This window comes from Trachypithecus francoisi, unplaced genomic scaffold, assembly GCF_009764315.1.
Source record: "Trachypithecus francoisi isolate TF-2019V2 unplaced genomic scaffold, Tfra_2.0 Lachesis_group20, whole genome shotgun sequence".
Lineage (NCBI taxonomy): Eukaryota > Metazoa > Chordata > Mammalia > Primates > Cercopithecidae > Trachypithecus > Trachypithecus francoisi.
In genome coordinates, this window is record NW_022681466.1 from 67,351,392 (window position 1) to 67,376,126 (window position 24,735).

The 24,735-nt window shown below is 54.0% G+C and overlaps 4 protein-coding genes across 14 annotated transcripts in view; 2 read left to right on the forward strand and 2 right to left on the reverse strand.

Annotated features, from left to right (window-relative positions):
- Nucleotides 1–5,101, forward strand: part of SPAG7 (sperm associated antigen 7) — a 9,571-nt gene extending 4,470 nt beyond the window's left edge. The window contains exons 2-7 of the mRNA XM_033184953.1: nt 3,474–3,541; nt 3,781–3,869; nt 4,010–4,094; nt 4,217–4,306; nt 4,412–4,568; nt 4,685–5,101. Coding sequence (XP_033040844.1) covers nt 3,474–3,541; nt 3,781–3,869; nt 4,010–4,094; nt 4,217–4,306; nt 4,412–4,568; nt 4,685–4,794 — 599 coding nt within the window. The 3' untranslated portion in view covers nt 4,795–5,101. The remainder of the gene's footprint in view (nt 1–3,473; nt 3,542–3,780; nt 3,870–4,009; nt 4,095–4,216; nt 4,307–4,411; nt 4,569–4,684) is intronic.
- A 2,093-nt stretch (nt 5,102–7,194) lies between these two features.
- On the reverse strand, nt 7,195–13,557 carry ENO3 (enolase 3). Of its 4 annotated transcripts, none has more exons than XM_033184956.1 (12): nt 13,399–13,557; nt 12,667–12,753; nt 11,978–12,073; nt 11,759–11,817; nt 11,531–11,600; nt 11,027–11,160; nt 8,895–9,117; nt 8,588–8,785; nt 8,180–8,381; nt 7,644–7,752; nt 7,436–7,494; nt 7,195–7,348 (listed from the first exon to the last, which is right to left on the reverse strand). In XM_033184956.1, exons 2-12 carry the CDS (start codon nt 12,749–12,751, stop codon nt 7,279–7,281), a joined length of 1,305 nt encoding a protein of 434 aa, XP_033040847.1. In that variant the 5' UTR covers nt 12,752–12,753; nt 13,399–13,557; the 3' UTR covers nt 7,195–7,278. The 4 variants fall into 4 exon arrangements, with proteins under 4 accessions (XP_033040847.1, XP_033040848.1, XP_033040849.1 ...); XM_033184957.1 differs by having other exon boundaries at nt 13,404–13,543; XM_033184958.1 differs by having other exon boundaries at nt 12,667–12,856; nt 13,399–13,522.
- Nucleotides 13,558–15,500: 1,943 nt separating this feature from the next.
- PFN1 (profilin 1) lies at nt 15,501–18,894 on the forward strand. The gene is made up of 3 exons (XM_033184972.1): nt 15,501–16,327; nt 17,728–17,920; nt 18,539–18,894. The coding sequence occupies exons 1-3, from the start codon at nt 16,196–16,198 to the stop codon at nt 18,634–18,636; spliced, it is 423 nt and encodes a 140-aa protein (XP_033040863.1). The 5' UTR covers nt 15,501–16,195; the 3' UTR covers nt 18,637–18,894.
- Nucleotides 18,895–19,314: 420 nt separating this feature from the next.
- On the reverse strand, nt 19,315–24,734 carry RNF167 (ring finger protein 167). Of its 8 annotated transcripts, none has more exons than XM_033184963.1 (11): nt 24,594–24,734; nt 24,094–24,333; nt 23,827–23,947; nt 23,663–23,743; nt 22,392–22,517; nt 22,195–22,282; nt 21,919–22,009; nt 21,571–21,676; nt 21,336–21,429; nt 19,906–19,986; nt 19,315–19,829 (listed from the first exon to the last, which is right to left on the reverse strand). In XM_033184963.1, the coding sequence occupies exons 3-11, from the start codon at nt 23,908–23,910 to the stop codon at nt 19,525–19,527; spliced, it is 1,056 nt and encodes a 351-aa protein (XP_033040854.1). In that variant the 5' UTR covers nt 23,911–23,947; nt 24,094–24,333; nt 24,594–24,734; the 3' UTR covers nt 19,315–19,524. The 8 variants fall into 8 exon arrangements, with proteins under 8 accessions (XP_033040854.1, XP_033040856.1, XP_033040853.1 ...); XM_033184965.1 differs by having other exon boundaries at nt 23,827–23,897; nt 24,460–24,601; XM_033184962.1 differs by having other exon boundaries at nt 24,460–24,601.
- Between the last annotated feature and the right edge of the window lies 1 nt (nt 24,735).

Below are 24,735 nucleotides of genomic sequence, written 5' to 3' on the forward strand. Positions count from 1 at the left end.
TCGCCCGGGCTGGAGTGCGGTGGCTGGATCTCAGCTCACTGCAAGCTCCGCCTCCCGGGTTTACGCCATTCTCCTGCCTCAGCCTCCCGAGTAGCTGGGACTACAGGCGCCCGCCACCTCGCCCGGCTAGTTTTTTGTATTTTTAGTAGAGATGGGGTTTCACCGTGTTAGCCAGGATGGTCTTGATCTCCTGACCTCGTGATCCGCCCGTCTCGGCCTCCCAAAGTGCTGGGATTACAGGCTTGAGCCACCGCGCCCGCCTCTTTTTTTTTTTTTTTTTTTTTTGAGGCGGAGTCTCGCTCTGTCGCCCGGACTGGAGTGCAGTGGCCGGATCTCAGCTCACTGCAAGCTCCGCCTCCCGGGTTTACGCCATTCTCCTGCCTCAGCCTCCCGAGTAGCTGGGACTACAGGCGCCCGCCACCTCGTCCGGCTAGTTTTTGTATTTTTAGTAGAGACGGGGTTTCACCGTGTTAGCCAGGATGGTCTCGATCTCCTGACCTTGTGATCCGCCCGCCTCGGCCTCCCAAAGTGCTGGGATTACAGGCTTGAGCCACCGCGCCCGGCCTCTTTTTTTTTTTTTTACAGGGTCTTGCTCTGTCACCTAGACCTCTCAGGCTCAAGTGAGCTTCCTACCTCAACCTCGCGAGTAGCTGGGACTACAGACATGCATCACCGTGCCTGACTAATTCTTTATTTTTTGTAGAGACAGGGTCTCACTATATTGCCCCCACTGGTCTCGAACTTCTGGCCTCAAGCAGTCCTCCCACCTTGGCCTTCCAAAATGCTGGGATTATATACGTAGGCCACCACGCTCAGCCCAAACATTTATTTAATGCCCACAATGTACAAAGAACTAACTATAGTCCGGGCATGGTGGCGCACACCTACAATCCCAACACTTTGGAAGGCCAAGGTGGGAGGATTGCTTGAAGCCAATTGGAGATGAGACTGGGCAACCAACTGAGACCCCATCTTAACAGAAAACTTAAAAAAAAAAAAAAAAATCCAAGGCTGGGTGCAGAGGCTCAAGCCTCTTAAGCAGTTTGAGAGGCCCAGGTGGGAGGAGTATTTGAAGCCGAGTTCAAGACCAGCCTGGGCCCACACTTGTAATCCCAGCACTTTGGGAGGCTGAGGCGGGCAGATCACGAGGTCAGGCGTTCGAGACAAGTATGACCAACATCCTGAAACCCCATCTCTACTAAAAATACAAAAATTAGCCAGGTGTGGTTGCACACGCCTGTAGTCCCAGCTACTCAGGAGGCTGAGGCAGGAGAATCTCTTGAACCTGGGAGGCAGAGGTTGCCGTCAGCCAAGACTGTGCCATTGCACCCTAGCCTGGGTGACAGGGTGAGACTCCGTCTCAACAACAACAACAAAAATACCATCCTGGGCAACGTAGTGAGACCTCATTTCACAAATATTTTTGTTTAATTATTTTTTTAAAAGTAGATGAGCATGGAGGCACACGCCTGTGGCCCCAGCTACTTGAGAAGCTAAGGTAGGAGGATCCCTTGAGCCGAGGAGGTCAAGGCTACAGTGAGCTGTGATTGTGCCACTGCACTCCAGCCTGGGCAATAAAGTGAGATCCTGTCCCAAAAATAAATCAATATATAGGCCGGGTGCAGTGGCTCACACCTGTAATCCTAGCACTTTGGGAGGCCGAGGTGGGTGGATCACCTGAGCTCAGGAGTTTGAGACCAGCCTGGCCAACATGGTGAAACCCCGTCTCTACTAAAAATACAAAAATGAGCCGGGTGTGGTGGCGGGCGCCTGTAATCCCAGCTACTCGGGAGGCTGAGACAGGAGAATCGCTTGAACCCGGGAGGCGGAGGTTGCAGCGAGCTGAGATGCCACTGCACTCCAGCCTGGGCGACAGAGCGAGACTCCGTCTCAAAAATCAATCAATCAATCAATGTTTGTTAATTGGTTTCCCCAGTGGAGTTGGAAAAGGGGGTTAAGCATTATTCTGATCTTTGTCACTCCCACTAAACTGGGAACTCTTGAAGGGCCACATCATGTCTTAATCATCTCAGTACTTCAGGGTCTCGCCTGGTGCCAGATACCGTAGTCCCTGCTTCTCCCTTATCCAAGGTTTTCTTTCCAAGGTTTTAGTTACCTGCAGCCCAGAACTATTATATACAATAAGATATTTTGAGAGAGAGAGAGCACAGCCACAAACTTTTATTTCAGTACATTGTTATAATTGTTCTGTTGTATTATTGTTATTCTTAATCTCGCTCTCTTTTTTTTTTCTCTGAGGTGGAGTCTAGCTCTGTCGCCCAGGCTGGAGTGCAGTGGCGCCATCTCGGCTCACTGTAAGCTTGGCCTCCCAGGTTCATGCCATTCTCCTGCCTCAGCCTCCCAAGTAGCTGGGACTACACGCACCTGGCACCACACCTGGCTAATTTTTTGTGTGTATATATATTTGTATATATATGTGTATATATATATGTATATATATGTGTGTATATATGTATATATGTATATATATGGATATATGTATATATATGTATATATATGTGTGTATATATATATGTATATATATATATATATATATTTTTGAGACGGAGTCTCGCTCTGTCGCCCCGGCTGGAGTGCAGTGGCCGGATCTCAGCTCACTGCAAGCTCCACCTCCCAGGTTTACGCCATTCTCCCGCTTCAGCCTCCCAAGTAGTTGGGACTACAGGCGCCCGCCGCCACACCCGGCTAGTTTTTTGTGTTTTTTTTTACTAGAGACGAGGTTTCACCGTGTTAGCCAGGATGGTCTCAATCTCCTGACCTCATGATCCGCCCGTCTCGGCCTCCCAAAGTGCTGGGATTACAGGTGTGAGCCACCACGCCTGGTCATCTCTCTTTTTTTTTTTTTTTTTGAGACAGAATTTCACTCTTGTTACCCAGGCTGGAGTGCAATGGCGCGATCTCAGCTCACTGCAACCTCTGCCTCCCAGGTTCAAGCGAGTCTCCTGACTCAGCCTCCCCAGTAGCTGAAATTATAGGTGCCCACCACCACACCTGGCTAATTTTTGTATTTTTAGTAGAGATGGGGTTTCACCATGTTGACTAGGCTGGTCTCGAACTCCTGACCTCAGGTGATCCACCCGCCTCGGCCTCCCAAAGTGCTGGGATATAGGCTTGAGCCACCGTGCCTGACTTGTTATTCTTAATCTCTTACTGTGCCTAATTTATAAATTAAACGTTATCATAGCCATGTATGTGTAGAAAAAGACATAGTATATATAGAGGTCAGTACTATCCACAATTTCAAGCCTCCACTGAGGGTCCTGGAATGAACCCCCATGGATAAAGGGGACTATTAGGTAGAATAAACATCAATAAATGCTTGATGAATAAACGCTAATCCTGCCTTCCCAGCCTGACACTACCCGGGGGCACCACACTTCACTTGAAGCCTTAGAAACCTTCCCCATCCATGCTTCCAGCCCCGGCTTCATGCTGCCATTTCTCACCCCCAGAACAGGCTGCCCGCCTGAAGAAACTACAAGAGCAAGAGAAACAACAGAAAGTGGAGTTTCGTAAAAGGGTGAGAACAACTGGAGTGATCAAAGACAGACTCAGGGAGGACTTCCAATAAGTTAAAATTGGAAGGTTGAGGACTCAGTTTTTCTGAAAATGTCTTGAGAGAGGTGACGCCTGGAAGCCAGTGGCGTGGAGGCTGGGGAGGGGGCTGGGGAGGCGTAGAAGGGCCGCCGACTCAGCTGGGGGGGGGGTACTTGGGTGGAGCCATTTGTTTCATATCTTCTTCCTTTCCCCTCTCCCAAGATGGAGAAGGAGGTGTCAGATTTCATTCAAGACAGTGGGCAGATCAAGAAAAAGTTTCAGCCGATGAACAAGATCGAGAGGAGCATACTGTGAGTGTCTCTGGGCTGGGGGAAGGAGGAAATGGGTGGCTAGCGGGGCATGAAAGGGCCAGCACAGGGCTCCTCCAGAGGAGGGCACTAGGCCCACTCCTGGCTCATGATACTCTTTCCCCTCTGCCGTCCCATCCCAGACATGATGTAGTGGAAGTGGCTGGCCTGACATCCTTCTCCTTTGGGGAAGATGATGACTGTCGCTATGTCATGATCTTCAAAAAGGTAAAAGGCCTGAGTTCCTCTTTCTCTCCTCTCCCCTTTGTGGCCTTCTCCCCGCTCCCCGATGAAGGAATGAAATGAAACATTTGTATGGACTCTGACCCCATCATTGTGCTCTTCTCCAGGAGTTTGCACCCTCAGATGAAGAGCTAGACTCCTACCGTCGTGGAGAGGAATGGGATCCCCAGAAGGCTGAGGAGAAGCGGAAGCTGAAGGTGAGCTATGCTTGGCAGCCCTTGGGGCCCAGAAGCCCACCACCTGGGAGGGGTGGGGATTTGGGCTGGGGCCCTGAGCACCAGTGCCCCCACTTTCACCCCTAGGAGCTGGCTCAGAGGCAGGAGGAGGAGGCCGCCCAGCAGGGGCCCGTGGTGGTGAGCCCTGCTAGCGACTACAAGGACAAGTACAGCCACCTCATTGGCAAGGGAGCAGCGAAAGACGCAGCCCACATGCTGCAGGCCAATAAAACCTACGGCTGTGGTGAGGCCACAGTGCGGCCGGGGGTGGCTGGGAGAGGAGCATAGGATGTGGTGGGAGGGCAGTGGAGGCTGAGGGAAGGGTTTCTAGGTCCTCCCTACCCTCCTCTCTGCCCCTAGTGCCCGTGGCCAATAAGAGGGACACACGCTCCATTGAAGAGGCTATGAATGAGATCAGAGCCAAGAAGCGTCTGCGGCAGAGTGGGGAAGAGTTGCCACCAACCTCCTAGGTGCCCCGCCCAGCTCCCTTTGACCCCTGGGGCAGGGCAGGGGGCAGGGAGGGACAAGGCTGCTGCTATTAGAACCCATCCTGGAGCCCCACCTCTGAACCGCCTCCTACCAGCTGTCCCGCGGGCTGGGGGAAAACAGGTGTTTGATTTGTCACTGTTGGAGCGTGGATATGTGCGTGGTATGTGTGTGTGTGTGTGAGAGTGTGAATGCACAGTGGGTATTTAATCTGTATGATTCCCCGTTCTTGAAATTTTCTTCCCCAGGGGGCTGGGGTACTTTACATTCAATAAATGCTGTTTCACCCAGTGTCCTGGTTGGTTTGTACACAGAAAGGTGGGTCCCGGAGCCACTGGTAGAGAAGAAGGGGAGTAAGTTTCAGTTGAACAGCATAAAATTGCTGTTTGTGTAGGTTAAACATGGCCAGCTGACACTATCAGAGGTTTTTTGTTTGTTTTGAGACAGAGTCTTTGTTGCTCAGGCTAGAGTGCAGTAGTGTGATCTCGGTTCACTGCAACCTCTGCCTCCTAGGTTCAAGCAATTCTCCTGCCTTAGCCTCCTGAGTAGCTGGGATTACAGGCATGTGTCACCACACCCGGGTAATTTTTTGTATGTTTAGTAGAGACAGGGTTTCACCATATTGGCCAGGCTGGTCTCTAACTCCCAACCTCAGGTGATCTGCCCACCTCAGCCTCCCAAAGTGCTGGGATTACAAGTGTGAGCCACTGTGCTCAACCCAGAGGGTTTTATAAGATGCAGTATTTTAAGAGTGCAATCAGAGGCTGGGCACAGTGGCTCACACCTGTAATCCCAGCATTTTAAGAGGCCAAGGCTGGAGGACCACTTGAGGCCAGGAGGTCAAGATCAGCCTGGGCAACATAGTGAGACTTTCTGTCTACAAAATTAAAAAATTGGCTGGGTGCAGTGGCTCACACCTGCAATCCCAGCACTTTGGGAGGCCAAGGCGGGCGGATCATGAGGTCAGGAGATCGAGACCATCCTGGCTAACACGGTGAAACCCCATCTCTACTAAAAATACAAAAAAATTAGCCGGGTGTGGTGGCGGGCACCTGTAGTCCCAGCTACTTGGGAGGCTGAGGCAGGAGAATGGCGTGAACCCAGGAGGCAGAGCTTACAGTGAGCCGAGATCATGCCACTGCACTCCAGCCTGGGGGACAGAGCAAGACTCTGTCTCAAAAAATAAATAAATAAAAATTAAATTAAATTAAATTAAAAATTGGCAGGATGCAGTAACTCACACCTGCAATCCCAGCACTTTGGGAGGCCGAGGCAGGAGAATCGCTTGACTCCAGGAGTTTGAGATCAGTCTAGGCCACAAACCTTCTCTACAAAAAGAAAATAAAATATACAAAATTTTAAAATTAGCCATGCCTGGTGGTGTGCACCTGTAGTCCCAGCTACTTTGCAGGCTGAGGCAAGAGGATTGCTTGAGCCCAGGAGTTTGAGGCTACAGTGAACTGTGATCGCATCACTGCACTCCTGCTTGGGTGTTGGATCAAGAAGCTGGCTCAAAATAAAGATACAAGAGTATAATCGCTGGAGTCAAATACCTTGGCTTTGGATCCTAATCCTGCCAGCTGCCAACCGTTACTTTGGGTAAGGCATTTAACCTTTTGTGCCTCAGTTTCCTCACCTGTAAAATAAGGATAATTATGGCAGCTGACAGACCTGTTTGAACAATTGCGCAGGACAATACATGTCAAATATTGAGAACAGTTTCAGATCCTGTAAGTTCCTTAGGAGAGGCAGCCACTGTCATCATCACTCTCATCCTCACAAAGCCCTCACTAGGACTGCAGCCTCACTCTAGTGTCCTGTGCAGACCATTTACTTCACAGCCAGCTTCCCCTCATGGTGGTGGCAGGACCCTCAGCCCCACCCTGCTCCCCTCTCCTGGAGCTGGTTTCTTATTCCCTCTGAAACTCTTTATTAATTTAGTTTTTTGTTTGTTGTCTTTTTTTGTTGTTGTTGTTATTGTTGCTTTGATACAGGGTCTTGCCCTGCAGCCCAGGCTGGAGTGCAGTGGTACGAACAGAGTGTACTGCAGCCTCGACCTCCTGGGCTCAAGTGATCCTCTCAACTCAGCCTCCCAGGTAGCCGGGGCTACAGGCATGCGCTACCATGCCTGGCTCCACTGGCAACTCTGCCTCATTTTGCCATATAACATCTGCTTCCCCCTACCTCCTTTGGAAATGTGAACACCTCTGTTGTTCTAGATCCACCCAGCTTCCTCTCTGCATCCCTCACCTCCTCTTTGTCCTAGTGGGTTACACATCTATTTGCCTCCCCTCCCTGCTCCCATCTCTCCACCTCCTGTCTTTCCCAGCTCAGCCCAGAAACCAGTATCCCTCCTCTCGCGCCCACAAAGAAGCACACAGCTGTCTTGGTTGGCACTAGTGTTTATTTCAGGAAGCAGGTCTGGAAGACCTGGGTCTGTCCAGTGGAGTCCTAGAGCCTCTAGCTTCTCACTTGGCCTTCGGGTTACGGAACTTGCGTCCAGCAAAGACTGCCTTGTCCCCAAGAGCCTCCTCGATCCTAGAATGCAGGCAAGGTCAGGGCTGCTGCCTTCCAACCTAACGGCCTCCAGCACCCCAATGCCCAGGCCCACTGTTCCCGCTGTACCTCATGAGTTGGTTGTATTTGGCCAGACGCTCTGAGCGGCAGGGGGCGCCAGTCTTGATCTGATGAGGGAAGAAGGATTTGGAGGGTTGGGTGAGGCTGGAGAGGAGGGGTTGGACCTGGCCCCAAGGGAACATTCACCTCAGAGGCAGGAGGCCAGGGACCCCAAGAAAACTTGGTGAGACACTCAGTAGACAGAAGCTGCAAGTACCTGTCCTGTGCAGAGCCCCACCACAAGGTCAGCAATGAATGTGTCCTCAGTCTCCCCAGAGCGGTGGCTCACCATCACCCCCCAGCCATTAGACTGGGCCAGTTTGCACCTGAGTGGAAAGGATATTTGATGTGGCCTTCTAGAGGCTCCTCAGGGGGAAAGCAGAGGTTGGGTGGGGACTGTCCCTGCTGTTTTGGGTAGCAAGCACTCTGCAGGAAGGGCAGTGACTAAGTTCTTTGGGAAGTAGGAGAGGAAAAGAATTCTCATCTTGATTTTGGGCTCTTGAGATGCTGGTGAGAACAGCAGAATCTGAGACAGGAATGGTGTGGGCTGCGGGTGGGGAGTCATGACAGGGCCACAGTGGCAAAGCTCTTGGAGTCAGGCCAAAGATTAGTCAAAGCATTGAGATCAACGTGTGGGTAGGTCAGGTGCCGGGGAAAGGTAAGCTTGGAGTTAGTGGGTGAGACTGTAGCTGGAGTGGGCAGAGCTGGGGCAGAGGGAGGCGATGGTGAGCCTCAGGGTCAGGAGATACTCACGCCTGGATTGATTCAGTCACCGAGCCAATCTGGTTGACCTTTAGCAGCAGACAGTTGCAGGCCTTCTTCTCAACGGCCTGGGCAATCCTCTTGGGGTTGGTGACTGTCAGGTCATCCCCCACAATCTGGATGTTCACCCCCGAGAGGAAAGAGGTCCAAGTGGCCCAGTCATCCTGGTCAAAGGGGTCCTCGATGGAGACCACTGGTGGGGTTTGGGAGCAGAGACAGGGCTAGAGGTCAGAAGGCGCCTCATGGAGGGGTGACAGGGCAGAAGAGCTTAAATGGGGATTTCAATGGGGCTAAGGATTGGAAGGATCCAAGCCCATGGTAAAGCAGGTCACTGAAATCAGGGTATTAGGCAGCTGCAGGGGATTCGGGCAGGAACACTGGGACACCTGAGCGCCTCACCAGGATAGTTCTTGATAAAACTCTTATAGAGCTCTCCGAGCTTCTCCCCAGTGATGTGCCGTGCGGGATCATCGGGCGACTTGAAGTCAAGATCGTACTTCCCATTGCGATAGAACTCAGATGCTGCCACATCCATGCCGATCACCACCTTGTCTGGGTAACCAGCTGCCTGGATGGCTGTCTTCAGCAGCTCCAGGGCTGGGGGAGGACCAAGAAAGGACCTGAGACTCCAGCACTCCTTGTCTACAGCCTTCCCTGCCCATGTGGAGATCCAGGGGGTCTGCCCCCCAGGGTGCTCAGCACTGACCCTCATTGTTCTCTAGGATGTTGGGTGCGAAGCCACCTTCATCACCCACATTGGTGGCATCCTTCCCATATTTGGCCTTGATGACGCCCTTAAGGTGGTGGTAGACCTCAGCACCAATGCGCATGGCTTCCTTGAAGGAGCTGGCTCCCACAGGCAGAATCATGAACTCCTGCATGGCCAGCTTGTTTCCAGCGTGGGAGCCCCCGTTGATCACATTGAAGGCCTGAGATGGGGAGACGGTGTCTGGACCTGGGCTGGGGCATGAGGGCTCAAGAAGGGACAGGGGCAGGGGGTGTTGGGGTGGAAACCTGGCTTCCCTGCTTACTCGCTCAGTGATCTAGGATGAGTAATTTTGCTCAAGAGCCTCTTTCCTCATTTCTTTTTTTTTTTTTTTCTGAGACAGAGTCTCGCTTTGTCACCAGGCTGGAGGGCAATGGTGCAATCTCAGCTTACCGCAACCTCTGCCTCCCGGGTTCAAGTGATTCTCCTGCCTTAGCCTCCCAAGTAGCTGGGACTATAGGCGGGCGCCACCATGCCTGGCTAATTTTTGTATTTTTAGTAGAGACAGGGTTTCACCGTGTTGGTCAGGCTGGTGTCGAACTCCTGACCTCATGATCTGCCCGCCTCGGCCTCCCAAAGTGCTGGGATTACAGGCGTGAGCCACCGTGTCCAGCCTCTCTTTCCTCATTTCTATAAAATTTCTACTTCCCTGTAGGATCTTTTGCTGAAAATTAGAGAAATTGAATGTAAAGTTCTTAGCATGTGCCTAGTATATAACAGCTAACACTTTTTTTTTTTTGAGACAGAGTCTGGCTCTGTCGCCCAGGCTGGAGAGCAGTGGCGCGATCTCGGCTCACTGCAAGCTCCGCCTCCCAGGTTCACGCCATTCTCCTGCCTCAGCCTCCCGTGTAGTTGGGACTACAGGTGCCCACCACCACGCCCGACTAATTTTTGTATTTTTAGTAGAGACGGGATTTCACCATGTTAGCCCGGATGGTCTCGATCTCCTGACCTTGTGATCCACCCGTCTCGGCCTCCCAAAGTGCTGGGATTACAGGCGTGAGCCGCTGCACCCGGGTTTTTTTTTTAAGATGGAGTCTTGCTCTTTTGCCCAGGCTGGAGTGCAGTGGCACGATCTCGGCTCACTGCAACCTCTGCCTCCTGGGTTCAAGTAATTCTCCTGCCTCAGCCTCCTGAGTAGCTGGGATTACAGGCGCCCGCCACCACACCCAGCTAATTTTTTGTATTTTTAGTAGAGATGGGGTTTCACCATGTTGGTCAGGCTGGTCTCGAACCACTGACCTTGTGATCCACCCACCTCAGCCTCCCAAAGTGCTGGGATTACAGGCGTGAGCCACCGCGCCCGGCCATAGCTAACACTTTTATATGGCATTTACTACACGCCAGGCACTAAGTACTTTACATATATAAGCCCATTTCATTCTCAAAACACCTCTATTCATTGGTATCATTATTACACCCCATTTTACAGATGGGGAATCATATATAAGCCTATTTCATTCTCAAAACAGCTCTATTCATTGGTATCATTATTACCCCCCATTTTACAGATGGGGAAACCGAGACGGAGCAGTTAAAGAACTTGCCTAAAATCATACAACTCTTAACAGGCAGAGCCAGGATTCAAAACCAGCAATCTATCTCTAGAGTCCCTGCTCTTATGCAATCTTCCTAGTAAGTAACAAGAAATGGTAACATTATTATTGAGATTAAATTCAAAGAGTTTCCATTCATTAAGAGGGCACTGGTGTAAGAAGGACTCAAGAAGATACAAAGAAATGCCAAGATCTTTGCCTCAAAGAAACTCTGAATATGATTTGGGGTGTGAGGTGTAGGGTGCGGGGTTGGAATGAGGCTGGAGTTACCGAGCCTGGGACTGGAATGGGAAGGAACTGGGTTATATGGCAGGGAAGGAAGCACATAGAAGCTTCAGGGAAGGTTTGGATTGTGGGAAAGAGGGAGGGGCTGGACCACAGCAGGAGAGATTCAGTTTCAGGAAACTGCTTCTTAGGAGCTGGTCTGAAAGGTGGATTTTCCATGGGGGCATCCCTGGCTGGGTGGGGGTGGCTCTGTCAAGGCGAGATCTAGTGGGGGCGGGTAGCTGCACTTACTGGCACTGGGAGTATGAGGTCAGGGTTCCCAGCGAGATCTGCGATGTGGCGGTACAGGGGGACCCCCTTCTCAGCTGCTCCTGCCTTACACACGGCCAAGGACACGCCCAGGATGGCATTGGCCCCAAACTTGGCTGGAAGGAGGCAAGCGGGAGGCAAGGATGAGAGCTTCTTCCGGGTTTGGGGTGGCTACTCCAGGAAGACGCCAGAGCTCCGAACCACTGAGCATGAAGAATTGGTTAACAGATCTCTCTCCCACCGCCTGAGTAGCTCTGGGAGCCCCCACCCCGGGGGAATGTGTCAGCTGCATGTCTGTGTCCACGGCCCAGCCCAGGCCTGGCAGAGGGCAGGCATAGGAAATGCCTGTGGAATGAACACACATCCATCCAGCTGCGGTGTGACCCAAAATGGGGGACCCAGAAATAACCCATCAGGCCTCACCCCTGTAGCTTCTCACCATCTCTCCCATACCTCAACCCTTCCCCACCGCTGCCCTGCACTCACACTTATTCTCGGTCCCATCCAGCTCAATCATAAATTTGTCAACTTTTTCTTGATCCACAACACTTAGTTTCTGGAAGGGTGGGTTTGAGAGGGGAGAGCAGAGGTCAGATTTCTCAGAAGTCAGGGCACGCACAGGGGGAGGATAAGTGAAAATGGGGAGAGGCGTGTCCGGGGTGAGGGAGCAGGGGCAGGGAGAGGAGACTGCAGGGAGCCGGCTTCCCCACTTGCCTTTTCCAGCAGAGCAGGGCCTAGAGTCTTGTTGATGTGCTCCACAGCCTTCAGGACTCCTAGACAGGTCAGAGGACGAGGTTTGGATCTCAATCAATTGGGCCTCTTTCTGTGGACTCCAGCTCCTCAAGAGCTTTGGGGGTTCCAGTCCTCTACCCATTGTGCACCCATGTCCTAAAGCCACCCACACAGACTCCTTCTGCACTGGTGTCTCCTCACCTTTCCCCAGGTAGCGGCCTTTGTCGCCATCTCTTAGTTCCAGAGCTTCATAGATACCCGTGGAAGCCCCACTGGGCACAGCTGCTCGGAATCGGCCTGGGGCAGGAGAAATTGGAAGATCACAGGGATGGCTAGGCCAAGTGGCTCATGCCTGTAATCCCAGCACTTTGGGAGGCCTAGGCAGGTGGATCACTTGAGGTCAAGAGTTCAAGACCAGCCTGACCAACATGGTGAAACCGTCTCTACTAAAAATACAAAAATTAGCTGGGCATGATGGCACAGGCCTGTAATCCCAGCTACTTGGGAGGTTGAGGCATGAGAATCGCTTGAACCCGGGAGGCAGAGGTTGCAGTGAGCCGAGATTGCATCACTGCGTTCCAGCCTGGGTGACAGAGCGAGACTCTGTCTCAAAAAAAAAAAAAAAAAAAAAGCTCACAGGGAGTCCCCTCTACCCCTCAAAGGGCTGAGGTATCCTCTCTGAGCTCAGGGACAGGAGGCAGTGCAGAGAGAGACTCCTGCTTCTCCCCTTCTCCCAGCTTCCAGCTCTGGTTCCATGTTGGAAGAGGGCTTGGGAAGAAGTCTGGGAAAGGGAACACAGAGAAAGGAGAGGATATGGCACAGAATTGGGGGGCGACGCCCAAAGGGTTGGGGTCTTCTGAGGCGAGCCTATCCAATGGGCCTCATGTTACCCTTGGCTGTGTGCAGGTCCACCTCCACTGTGGGGTTGCCCCTGGAGTCCAGGATTTCCCGGGCAAAGATTTTCTGCATGGCCATGGCTGCAGGACAGGAGGTGTAAGTGTAGACAGTTGATCTCTTAAGGAACCAGAAAGCCCTTGCCCTTTAAGAGTCTTCCCCACTCCAAGAAGGCAGGTGCTGGAGCTAAAAATACCCTACAAAAAGGTCACAGACCAAAGAGGCAGGCGCAGCCCCCTCCCCCACTCAGAACAGCTCTTATTCCACCCTCCCATCCTAAGAATCCAGGGGCCTCTCATCTATGGCTCCTAGGATGCCATCACTCCCCAAGCCCCCACCTCCCCAAGGCTGCACTTAGGCCTTCTCCTTCCACCCTCTGGTCAAGCAGTCTGTTCTCCATGGCTGGTGGCCTTCCAGTCCTTTCTGGTTCTCATTTTCCTGCTCCGAAATCCTCTTGGACCCCAATTCCCTACCAGGGTTCCAACTGGTTCCAACTCTAGCTGCCTTCTCTATCCATCCCTGCTGCCCCTCCTCACAGCCTCCCTTCCCTAGATCCTTAGGCGCTCCCGGAGTTGGTCCCATCTGCTTGCTCCAGCCGCCCCTTCCCCCAGCTTTTTCAAGCACCTCCAGTCCCAGGAGGAAAAAAAGCAGAAACGTTCCCCGCTTCCTCCAAGTCAACACCATGCGCACCCTTTAACTACGTCCACCCCCGGGGCTGGAAGATTTACCTGACCTGGGATGTCTTCGTTGGAGGTTTGGATGGAGCTCCGAGTCTAGGTGGCAGCTGGGACAGTGTCAGCTCACCCCCTCTCAGGCTGCGCATTTATCCCTGAGCCACTGGGTCCCCAGCCAGCCCCGCCTCTCTCTCTCTCCATCCTCCCCCCTTCACACTGGGCTGGCAGCCAAGTGCCCACTACAGCCTAAAGCAGAAGCCTCTGGCCCTGGGCACCTGCCCCCTTACCAAAGGTCAACTACTATCCCCCCACTTTCTTTCTGTCCCCGAGGAACAGTCCCTGTTTTAATTCCACCCTTTGGGAGGAGCAGGGGAGGGGCTTCAGATGAGGGGTCTCCCCCACCCCAGGATTACATTCCCCTTTTGCAAACGTCAAGAGGAATGTGTGACCTTTAGGAAAGGCCAGGGGTAACCTGAGCCCTGCAAGGCTGGGGAGGGGGCCTGGAAGAGGGGCTGCAGGATTGACGTCCACACATGCTCAGATCGCTGGGCGGGCCTCTGCCCTCAGTGGGGGAAGGGAGGGGACTGTTGGGCAAGCTCTGACATCTAAAATTGAATCCCCCACCTCAGAAGGCGAGAGGGTCTCACCTCTTAGGGTCCTCATAACGGCCATTATCGGCGCCGCCCCATCCTACCCTCTCCAGGCCAGCCAGCGTGGGGATGAGTTAGGGGCCAGGAGACGAATTTAGACCAGCCCTCTAGGCTGGAGCGGCGCCCGATTGATAACGCTGGGACAGCACTTGTCGCCCGGCGTGGAGACTGTTGGTCAGAGCCCTTCTCCCCACCGACTGTGGGCGCTCAGCACACGGCCCCAGCCCATCAATGAATGGGGTTGAATCAACAGTGAACGAAAATGAATGGACCGAGGACGGGTGGCCCTTTGTGAGCTTCTGCACGCCTGGGGCTCCTCCGGCGCCCCGCCGTAGCACTGCGGGGAGGTGGGTCTCTGCTCTTGGTAGAGATCTCCACCTTGCCGGCTCTAGGGCCAGTGCGGGGTCTGCCCCGAGCTCCTCTGCGGCCATGCCAGCCGAACGGCTGAGGTCACGGGGCTCGACTCGGAGGCCCTTCCCGCCGGCGCCGGGGCAGCCCGCGCCCGGTGACTCACCCCCGCCGCCCTCTCCCCACCCCTGCTCCCCGCCCCGCCGGCCAGCGCGGCCTCCCAGCCTCCACCTCAGGCCACCTGCCCCACCACCCGTCCCGTCTCCCATCTCGCCCCGCCCTCTCATCTCAGGCCGCTCCTCCCGGGATTTTTCCACCCTGGGGTGCGGGTGCGGCGGGTCAGGGGTCAGGAGATGGCGGGGGGTGGGGGGAGCGCCGCCACGTGCCCGGGTGCGGCCCCGCCCGAGCCCGCCAGTGACTCAGCCGCGCGGCTGTCGAGGAACACGCGCTCGAGGGGCGTCGGGGACTGTGGGGTTCGGCGTGGACGCCAGGGATGCGCGCCGCGCTCGGGAGGAGGCGAGAGAAAACCAAGCCCGGGCCGCGCTCCGTGACCTCGCGCCCCTAACCCAGGCTCCGGAAGCGGCCCAGCCCTCGGCGGCGGGTCGGAGAAGACGGCTTCACCGCGGCCGCCCCGCCCTCCCCAGGTGGCGGCGAGCGCACATCTGACTGAGAAGAAACCCAAAGGGCCCGAAGTGGGACTTTCCCCTTCTTGAAAAAGTTGTCACTCTTGCAACTTGAGTATTCTTCCGCTTCGAAAAATAGCCCCGCCTGTTAAGCCCCGCGGGTGTCCGCGCTCAGTGACCTCTGCAGACTCAGGCCAAGGGGCACGGCCGGTGATCCAGACATTGCCTGCCCGGGGCGGGCATGGCTGGGATATGGGATAAGGCCCTGGGCTAGAGCCGATCCAGAGAAGGGACAATCCTCTGGACTGAGAATGGGCCCTGGTGAACCTAACCTGCACTACCCGGGAAGACGCTGGGGACAGAAGTGGCCCCGGTGGGTGCCTTCAGCTATGAGAGCGACTAGGGTATTTGGCCGAACTCCCCTTTGCTTTCCTATTGAATAAGTAAAATCAAGGGTGGTGAGGCGGCAGCGTGCACGGCTTCGCCCCCGCCCTTTCCGCCAGGCGGGAGACACGTCCCCAGCCCGCCTTCTTTCCCGGAGGGTCCACATGGGTCGGGCCGGGCGCGCTCCCGTGCAGCCGGCTCCGGCCCCGACCGCCCCATGCGCTCTCCCTCCCGGCCTTGGCGCAGGCGCAGGCGCGGGCACACGCGCCGCCGCCCGCCGGTCCTTCCCTTCGGCGGAGGTGGGGGAAGGAGGAGTCATCCCATTTAACCCTGGACTCCCCGAACTCTCCTTAATTTGCTAAATTTGCAGCTTGCTAATTCTTCCTCCTTTCTCTTCCCTTCCTTCCTTCTGGCTCACTCCCTGCCCCGATACCAAAGTCTGGTTTATATTCAATGCAAATTGGAGCAAACCCTACCCTTCACCTCTCTCCCGCCACCCCACATCTTTCTACATTGCTTTCCATCGAACTCTGCAAATTTTGCAATAGGGGGAGGGATTTTTAAAATTGCATTTGCAAAGTTCGCTGTCTGGGCTGGCGAGTGGGGGAGGGAGGGAATGGGGAGTAGGCCCCGCCCCTACCGTCCTTTGCAAATAAAAATCTAGCGGGGCGGGGGGGAGGAGCAGGAAGTGGCGGTGCGAGGGCTGCTGCACAGCGAGCAGAGCCGCGGTCCGGACGGCAGCGCGTGTCTCGAGCTCTCCGCCTCCCCCCGCCCGCCAGCCGAGGCAGCTCGAGCCCAGCCCGCGGCCCCAGCAGCAGCGCCGAGAGCAGCCCCAGTAGCAGCGCCATGGCCGGGTGGAACGCCTACATCGACAACCTCATGGCGGACGGGACCTGTCAGGACGCGGCCATCGTGGGTTACAAGGACTCGCCATCCGTCTGGGCCGCCGTCCCCGGGAAAACCTTCGTCAACATCACGGTACTGCGAGGCCTGTGGTCCGGGGCACTGGTCGGGCTTGGACCCTGAGGGAGGGAATTGGGTGGGGGCGGGCGCGGTCTAGAGCGCGCAGCGAGAGGCCCTGACTGGGTGCTTGCCCTAGGAAGCGGCGCGAATGGCGGCTGCACGTGAGCGGGTCCCTCGGTTGCCCCTAAGTCCTATGTCCCAGGCGGCAGCGCCCATCCCGCCCGCTACCCCGCTTTCCGCGACGGGGCGTTACATCCGGGGCACAGGGCGGGGAGGGGCGCGGCGCCCGGTGCGGCGGCCCACTTCCGCCTCTCCCAGGGCGGGGCGGGGACGCGCCTCAATTTTAATTGGGGATTGGGATTGAGAGGGGACCCGGGGACCCTCAAACTCACAGCTCCCCATCCGGCCGCCAGCTCGCGCCCCTCTGCCATTGTTTCCCCTGGTGCGGGAGGGAGCCCCAGGCGCGTGGTATTGGTCCCTTGCCCACCCTCTGTGGACTCCCGGCCCCTCCCAACTCCGTTAGAGAGGGCGAGGCCACCACACGCCCCCCCAGCTCAGCACGTTGGACTCAACATTCCTGCGAGGCCAATCCCGGAAGTCCCCTCGCCCTCCCTTCCCGCCATCCGGCGGGGCCTGGAGCAGGGGAACTTTGTGAGAAGTTCTGAGACAGCATAAGCGAAAGAATATGGGTTGACTACCGTTGCTCCCACCACCATCTCCCTGTCCACACTGCCCGGAAGTGGGGAGGGGGAGCGGAAGTTCGAAAGGGGGGGAAGGGGGTTTCCGGGCGGGAGGGGACCGGATGTGGGGGCTTGGGGTGAAAGGGGGAGGGGGGAAAAGGTTCCCGGGGTACCTAGACCCGAGAGCCGGCCTGCCGGGTCTAGCCCCCGTCCACCTTCAAAAGTTTTCCAACTTTCCCGGAAAGCCCCCAGGGGTCTGCTTCCTCATGTCAGGGCAGACATACCTGGAGCTAAACTAGGTTACTTGGAGACCCAGGCGTCCGGGCCCTAAGAGCTCCTGCAGAACCTTTGACCAAATAAGGGCAAAGTTGCTTCTCTTGTCTCGCCCGCCCCCCTCCCTTCCCCTCTCCGCTTCTGCTTTTCCTGAAGGAGAGTTCTGAGCATCCAAAGGCTCCTCACTTTTCTCACTGATTCCCTTTATTTCCTGGGTTTACTTTCCCCGTTAACACTGAGATCTAAATCTCTAGAGAAGTATGTCATCCCTTCCTCCCTGGTCCCATGTTCTAGGTTTGAGAATCATGATCGTTTTCTGCACTGACGTTCCACAGTCCTCAGAGTTTCTCACAGTTCATTGATGGGTACTGAGTATGTAACTTCGCGGGGTGGGTCTTTGGAGAACAAGGTGGGAATCTTGGTGCACTGACTAACTTGATGGGCGCTTGGTTCCTCTTCCAGCCAGCTGAGGTGGGTGTCCTGGTTGGCAAAGACCGGTCAAGTTTTTACGTCAATGGGCTGACACTTGGGGGCCAGAAATGTTCGGTGATCCGGGACTCACTGCTGCAGGATGGGGAGTTTAGCATGGATCTTCGTACCAAGAGCACCGGTGGGGCCCCCACCTTCAATGTCACTGTCACCAAGACTGACAAGAGTGAGTTCCTGAGTCTTACCCTTCCTCTAGCGCCAAGATCTCATGTACCGCCCTCTGGTAATCTTGAGGGTGCTTTTTTGTGTGATTCCCCAGCATGAAGGGAGTCAGACCAGTATTCTGCCCCTTGGCTGCTGGATACTGGATGGAACATGGGATAGTCCCTCCATTTGTCTCAGTTCCTCATCTTGTAATTCGAAGTTGTTGAACTGCATTACCTCTTAAGTTACTTCTGCCTTGAGCTCAGATTAGAAGCTGTTTTCTAGGAGTATAAGTAGATTGTTGGGGTCCTGAATCATCAGCTTTTTTGTTAGAACCCGGAGGTGGCATGCTCATCCACAGCCCTTTCTAGCCTGAACACGAGTCAACAGTCTATGAGCCTTTGACCCCCAAGTTTTTAGTCTCTTCCTCTCCAGCATTTAAGCTTGATTTTCCTCTTTTGAAAAGCCTTATTGTTTCAGGGTGACTGACAGCCTGCCTGTGTGTGTGTGTTGGGGGGGGTGGTTGGGAGAGATGAGGTTGGGTTACAGCCCCCAGGGCTGGACAGCTGCTGAACAGCTGGCAGGGGGTGGAATTGTGACACCTGGGTCCTAGCCTCCTTTCTCTTTCCTCCTCCTCCAGCGCTAGTCCTGCTGATGGGCAAAGAAGGTGTCCATGGTGGTTTGATCAACAAGAAATGTTATGAAATGGCCTCCCACCTTCGGCGTTCCCAGTACTGACCTCGTCTGTCCCTTCCCCTTCACCGCTCCCCACAGCTTTGCACCCCTTTCCTCCCCATACACACACAAACCATTTTATTTTTTGGGCCATTACCCCATACCCCTTATTGCTGCCAAAACCACATGGGCTGGGGGCCAGGGCTGGATGGACAGACACCTCCCCCTACCCATATCCCTCCCGTGTGTGGTTGGAAAACTTTTTTGTTTTTTGGGTTTTTTTTTTTTTTTTTTTTTTTCTGAATAAAAAGATTCTAACAAGGTGCTGTGTGATTTGAGCTTGGGTGTCAGAATGGGGGACAGGCACTGTGACTTGCCTCCTTTATCATGGCTTGGGAGCAGGAAGGTTGAGGCACTACAAGGTGCAGGAATTTGAGCTTCTGGCCAGGTGGCCATGCCCCTCCACAGTGGCATTTCCAGGCCTAAGTCCTCAGTGTGCTGGTTAAATTGGTGGATAATGGAATAGAGCCATCTGGACCAGAGAATGGGTGCAGGCCTGCAGGCAAGGCAGGGCTAGTTGAGTCATCCTTGTGGGTGGGGCTCCCCCTGAGTCACAGCAAATGCCTGCTGGGGCTGTCCCCATGACTCTAGGTTAGTGTCTCAGCATTCTCTTGCTCCTTATGGCTAAAGGGGTGATTCCCCCAAAGGGTCAAGTTCACCTGAAAATGATCTCACCCTTCCTTAGTCCACAAAAAACAATTTTATTAGCCCAAGAAGTGAAGACCCAGTCCCTTTGCTTGCCCCAGCCCCACCCCAATGCCCCTCAAAAGGATAGGTGTGGGTAAGGGAGCAGCTTAGGATGGAATGTCCCCTATCCCTCAACTTAGAAGACTGCAGGGAAGAAGACGGTCTGTGCAAATATGTCACCAGAAGTGTACGTGTAGAGGGTTATTAGACCAGGATAACAGGGGAAGAGGAAGGAGAGGGTGGGGGATCTGTTGAAGGCCCAGGAAAAACAAGGGGAGCTGGGGCTAGGGAACCAAATGAAGTGGGAAGAGTGGGGCTAGAACCCAAAAGTGGGGTCCTTTCTGAGGCAGAGTGGTCCCTTGGCTCCACTTCTTCATCACCCTCCTCTTGCCCCTGAGCTGCTTCCTCTTGCTCTTCGTCCCCAGGACCACGATGAACAGGCTGCTTGCAAATGGGGCAGGTCTTCCGGGTCTGAGTGAGCCAGGGGTCCACGCAGCGGCTGTGGTAGGCTGCAGAGAGGAACAAGGTGAAGCACCTGGTGGCTGCCAGTGGCAGAGGAGCATGAGCAGGCAGTGAGGGCCTCACCATGAGCACAGGGGAGTACCCGCAGCTTGTCCCCATCCTCATATTCATCCAGGCAGATGGCACAGACATCATACTGGTCTCCTGGGACAGAAAGAAAATAATCTAGTCCTTCACTGAGCCACCATGACCCAGGGCTAAGGCTTTTAAAGCCTTGCGAAAATGTTCCCTCACCTACAAAGCCAGTGGAAAAGCTAAGACAGGAAGGCAGGATAAGGTCAGGGCAGAACATGGAAGAATTTAGGGCTAAAAGGGACAAGCAAAGAGAAGCAGAGGTAAGAAGGGAAGTGGTTTTTGGGGAGGTGTGAAGGTGGAGATAGGGAGTGGAAGGGACGGAAATGGGCAGGGCTTCTGCCATAGCCTTATACGGGCACTGGAGGCCCCAGGGCCTAAAGCCCCAGCCCCACAGTACCGGTTTCTTCCTTCTCTAACTGAATCCTCCCCATTCCTCCCATTTTTCTGCCCTCTCCACATCCCCCATAAGCAAAGTCTGTCCCTCTATTGTTTCCCACAATGATTTCACTTAATCATCTTTGCATCTCTCCCATCTTCACTGTATTTATGGGTAAAAACAAGAAAAGACAGCATCTCAAGCTGAAAACTTCTTACTACCATCTTTATTTTTATTACTTTTATTTTTTTGAGAAAGGGACTCCCTCTGTTGCCCAGGCTGGAGCACAGTGGTGCAATCTCAGCACGCTACAACCTCCGCCTTCCTGGTTCAAGTGATTCTCCTTTCTCAGTCTCCCAAGTAGCTGGGACTATAAGCGCACAACGCCATGTCCAGCTAATTTTTTTTTTTTTTTTTTTTTTGAGACGGAGTCTTGCTCTGTCGCCCGGACTGGAGTGCAGTGGCCGGATCTTAGCTCACTGCAAGCTCCGCCTCCCGGGTTTACCGCCATTCTCCTGCCTCAGCCTCCCGAGCAGCTGGGACTACAGGCGCCGCCACGTCGCCCGGCTAGTTTTTTGTATTTTTTAGTAGAGACGGGGTTTCACCGTGTTAGCCAGGATGGTCTCGATCTCCTGACCTCGTGATCCACCCGCCTCGGCCTCCCAAAGTGCTGGGATTACAGGCTTGAGCCACCGCGCCCGGCCTGTCCAGCTAATTTTTGTTATTTTTTATAGAGATGGGGTCTCACCACGTTGCCCAGGCTGCCCTGGAACTCCTGGGGTCAAGGGATCCACTTGCCTCAGCCTCCCAAAGTGGTGGGATTTTTTTGTTTCATAATGTTGCCCAGGCTGGTCTCAAACTCCTGGGCTCAAGTGACCTACCCACCTCGGCCTTCCAAAGTGCTGGGATTACAGGCACTTGGGATTACGTGAGCCACTGGGCCCAGCCACTGCCATCTTTGTATACCCTATCTTCTGGACTCAAAGTCCTTCAGAACCAGGTAAACCGTGGGAAAAGCCCTCTCTTCCCCTAACCCCCTCACCCTTCTGATAGTCATGTGTAGGAATCTGTTTCAGTTGCTCTTTGGTAAGTCGATTCCGCTGGAGCCGTTTCCGGTGCTGGATACAACGAACTATCTGGTGGAAGAGGGGGTGGATAGACAAGGCTTAGGAATAAAACTAGACAATCTAAGACAAGCCACTCCCATCTCCCAACTCCAGATCCAGTCTGGCCTTACAGGCCTCAGTGCTTCCCATCATGTTCCCTCAGCTACTCACCATTACTGCTCCCATGGCCAAAACCAGCAGTCCCACAATCCCTGTGAAAGGGATGAGGTAATAGCCCAAGGGGAAGGTATTATCTGGAACCAGAAGCACCCGAGCCCTGGGGAGGGGAAAGGACAACCAGTCTCAGCAGGGCGAGAAAGGCAAAGGGAGAAAAAAAGAGGGACAAAGCAACTGGCTCTGGACAAAGCCCATAGATGGGGATGGGAATGGGAATGGGAAGAAAGAGGCAGGGAAGGAAGGACAAGAGGCTGAATGGTTCAGGTAATGAGGAGGCCTGGGCTCCAGGTTGGCATGGAACTGCTTGCTAAAGGAAGAATGAGAAGGAGGCATATGTCCTACCCCTTTTCGTAGACAAAGAGGGCACGGAGGTACTCGGAGCTTCTCTCCCCAATAAATACAGATGGGATCCAGATCTGCTGCTGGATTTCCTCTGCAGGGATCAAGGTGTTACTCTGGAAACTCACAACCTTCTACTCAAATCCTTTGGGAACCCTGGCATCTGGCACTTTCGCCCCAACCCACCTAAAGGATTGGCTTCTTTCCTGAAGCCTTCAGCCTTCCCACCATCTCTGGATCCTACTGAAAGCCCAGCTGTATAGATTCCCCCAGCCTTACCACTGTTCCACACCATGTTCAGAAGTTCATTGGAATTCACATTATGTACTACAGCGGCACCATATCCAGCCTTCTGGGCATTTAGGACCTAGGGAGACAAGGCAGAGGACAAGGAGCCATCATAGGCCTGACTTGTCTTCATTCCTGGTGCCTTTTTTTACCCTCAGCTGCCCAGCTCCCACTCCACATTCAGCAACCTTGAGGTCAAAGTTGCAGTCGAATCTTCGAAGCAGCGCAATAAAGACTGACCCATTGACCGGGGCTGGGGGTGGTGGGGCAATGGGGCTGCAGGCATTGTCTGGGTGAGCCTCCACAAGGAACCCCTGAAGGATAGAAGCAAACAACAGTGAGATTTCTCCTCCCTAGGTTTCACTCTCTACAAGGGCCACCAAACACACCAGCCCACATGCTGCACATCCTCTATCCTCACTTCCTTCTCCTTCCTGGGGTCTGAGCATCCCAACCTCACAACTTTCTCTTAGCCTCTTGAAAAGGCAATGACATAAAACATCCCTTCACCAAACTCTCCCATCATCCCTCTCGCTGTCTCAGATGGGCTAATCTGTACCCTAAACTGCAAGCTAATGCAATTATTCTGTCTTCTAATGTTCCGACTCTCAAGTTCTGTTTCACAGTCCCCTCTCCAACACATACTCATACAGAACACACTCCCCTTCCTTCAATTTTCTTTTTCTTTTTTTTTTGAGATGGAGTCTCGTTCTGTCACCCAGGCTGGAGTGCAGTGGTGCGATCTCGACTCACTGCAACCTCCACCTCCCGGGTTCAGGTGATTCTCCTGCCTCAGTCTCCCAAGTAGTTGGGACTACAGTCATGCACCATCATGCCCAGCTAATTTTTGTAATTTTAGTAGAGATAGGGTTTCACCATGTTGGCCAGGCTGGTCTTGAACTGGGATTACAGATGAGTCACCGCGCCCGGCCTCTTCAATTTTCTAGTTACCCATCTCACAAACAACTCGACTGCTACTACGGCCCAACTGAGTTCTTGCTATGTGGCAGTCTTTGAGATGAAGTACTACAAAAATTGCGTATCTAATCTTCACAATAACCCTAGGAAAACTTCTAATATCCCATTTGACAGTAAAACAAACTAAGGCTCAAAGAGAAATTAACTTGCCCAAGGTCATACAAGCAATAACTAGCTCCTGAGACCCTCTTGATAAGCACCGTTGATCCTGCCTTCTGTCTCTGTCCACTTTCAGTCTCTCTGATAACCTTGGAGTTCCAGGGGTGGACACTTTGTCTTCTTCCTCTGGATTCTGGATTCTACACTAGACGTGCTCAGTTCCTAACCTGATTTTCCTACCTCCAGTTTCACCCAGGACAAACCTCCCCAACCCCAGCCCAGGATGGAAGATCTTGCTAAATATTAAAAAAAGAAAAAAGACAGAAAAGGAAGGAAAGTGGGGGGAAGGAGAGGAAGAAAAAAAAGAAAGAAGGAAAATCACCTGGAGTCCCTCTTGGCTCAAGGTAGCCCCAAACAGAGCTGGGAGGTCTGCAAAGTCCATGCTGGCATTGTGGTCCGAGGTCTGCGGACAAAAAAGGCAATGTTCCCCTTCAGCCTGCAACCGTTCCCTTCAGCGCCCTTTCCCCCTCCGTCCCTCGGACTCACCGCTCGAATGAGCCCCCGGATGGGGGTCGCTCCCCACAGCACAGCGGCCACAACCACAGGAAGCGGGAAGGCTGCAGGGTGCATGGCAGCGGGAGGAAAGAGGCTGAGGAGGCCGCTCGTCCTGGTAGCAAGGAGCAGAAGCGGAGTTCTGCGCCCTCCCTGCCCCTCCTTTAGGATCCCAGGGGTCCAACCACCCCCAGGTCCCACTTCCCAGCTACATGGGGGCGCCGGGGAAGGAACCCCGACTCAAAGAATGAGATATCCAACCCGTTTAGTTGAGCTGGATGAGAGGCACTAAATGTATCCTTTTCTGGCACGGGAATAAAACGGGGAAAGGGGACGGAGCCTAACACAGGTGACAGAAAAACTTCGGGAAGGGTGGCGGAGCTCAAGGAGGTGGGACTTCCTGCCAGGTGGGCCGTGTTCCCAGCCTCTGGAAAAGGGCTTCCGGTAGAGAAAGTCAGGCCGCTTTCAGCATTTGATGCTTGAGATGAAGAACTTCCGGTCCTAAAAGGCCGGTTAAAAAAAGGTCAGCGATGGAGGGAGTGCCTGTGGAAATGGAAGGAGCACTGGTTGCCCAGAAGACGACCTAATAAAGGTGCCCGGAAACCTGGAGCCGCCTAGTTTACAAACCTCTCCTCCCGCTGGCCGCCGCCACCACTCCTTCAAATCTCGCGAGAGTGCTCACCACCTCCCCCGTCCCCTCGCTGCTGAACGCTTGGTGTGTCTATCGCGAGAGCTCTCCTACTCTGGTGAGCCGTGCTCACTCGATCTCGCGAGACCTTGAGACAAACTCTTCTCTATTTTCCCGCGATTCCAATTTGGTGAAAACTGCGCCTTTCCTCTGGTTTCCTAAATCAGTTACACCCCTTCTCGCACGCTTCCCTCAAGCTCCTCCTTCAGCTCCGC

What these genes read in the sequence shown, in the direction of transcription:
- ENO3 (XM_033184956.1), bottom strand. Translation starts at nt 12,751, where the DNA reads ATGGCCATGCAGAAAATCTTTGCCCGGGAAATCCTGGACTCCAGGGGC. An exon ending in GGATGGGACCGAGAATAAGT is followed by an intron (nt 11,161 to 11,530) that starts GTGAGTGCAGGG and finishes GCCTCCTTCCAG; the next exon opens with CCAAGTTTGGGGCCAATGCC. An exon ending in TGGGGCTCTGCACAGGACAG is followed by an intron (nt 7,495 to 7,643) that starts GTACTTGCAGCT and finishes TTCCCTCATCAG; the next exon opens with ATCAAGACTGGCGCCCCCTG.
- PFN1 (XM_033184972.1), top strand. Translation starts at nt 16,196, where the DNA reads ATGGCCGGGTGGAACGCCTACATCGACAACCTCATGGCGGACGGGACC. An exon ending in AAACCTTCGTCAACATCACG is followed by an intron (nt 16,328 to 17,727) that starts GTACTGCGAGGC and finishes TTCCTCTTCCAG; the next exon opens with CCAGCTGAGGTGGGTGTCCT. An exon ending in TGTCACCAAGACTGACAAGA is followed by an intron (nt 17,921 to 18,538) that starts GTGAGTTCCTGA and finishes CTCCTCCTCCAG; the next exon opens with CGCTAGTCCTGCTGATGGGC.
- RNF167 (XM_033184968.1), bottom strand. Translation starts at nt 23,910, where the DNA reads ATGCACCCTGCAGCCTTCCCGCTTCCTGTGGTTGTGGCCGCTGTGCTG. An exon ending in ACTGCAACTTTGACCTCAAG is followed by an intron (nt 22,283 to 22,391) that starts GTTGCTGAATGT and finishes TTGTCTCCCTAG; the next exon opens with GTCCTAAATGCCCAGAAGGC. An exon ending in CTTTTCCACTGGCTTTGTAG is followed by an intron (nt 19,987 to 20,076) that starts GTGAGGGAACAT and finishes TTTCTGTCCCAG; the next exon opens with GAGACCAGTATGATGTCTGT.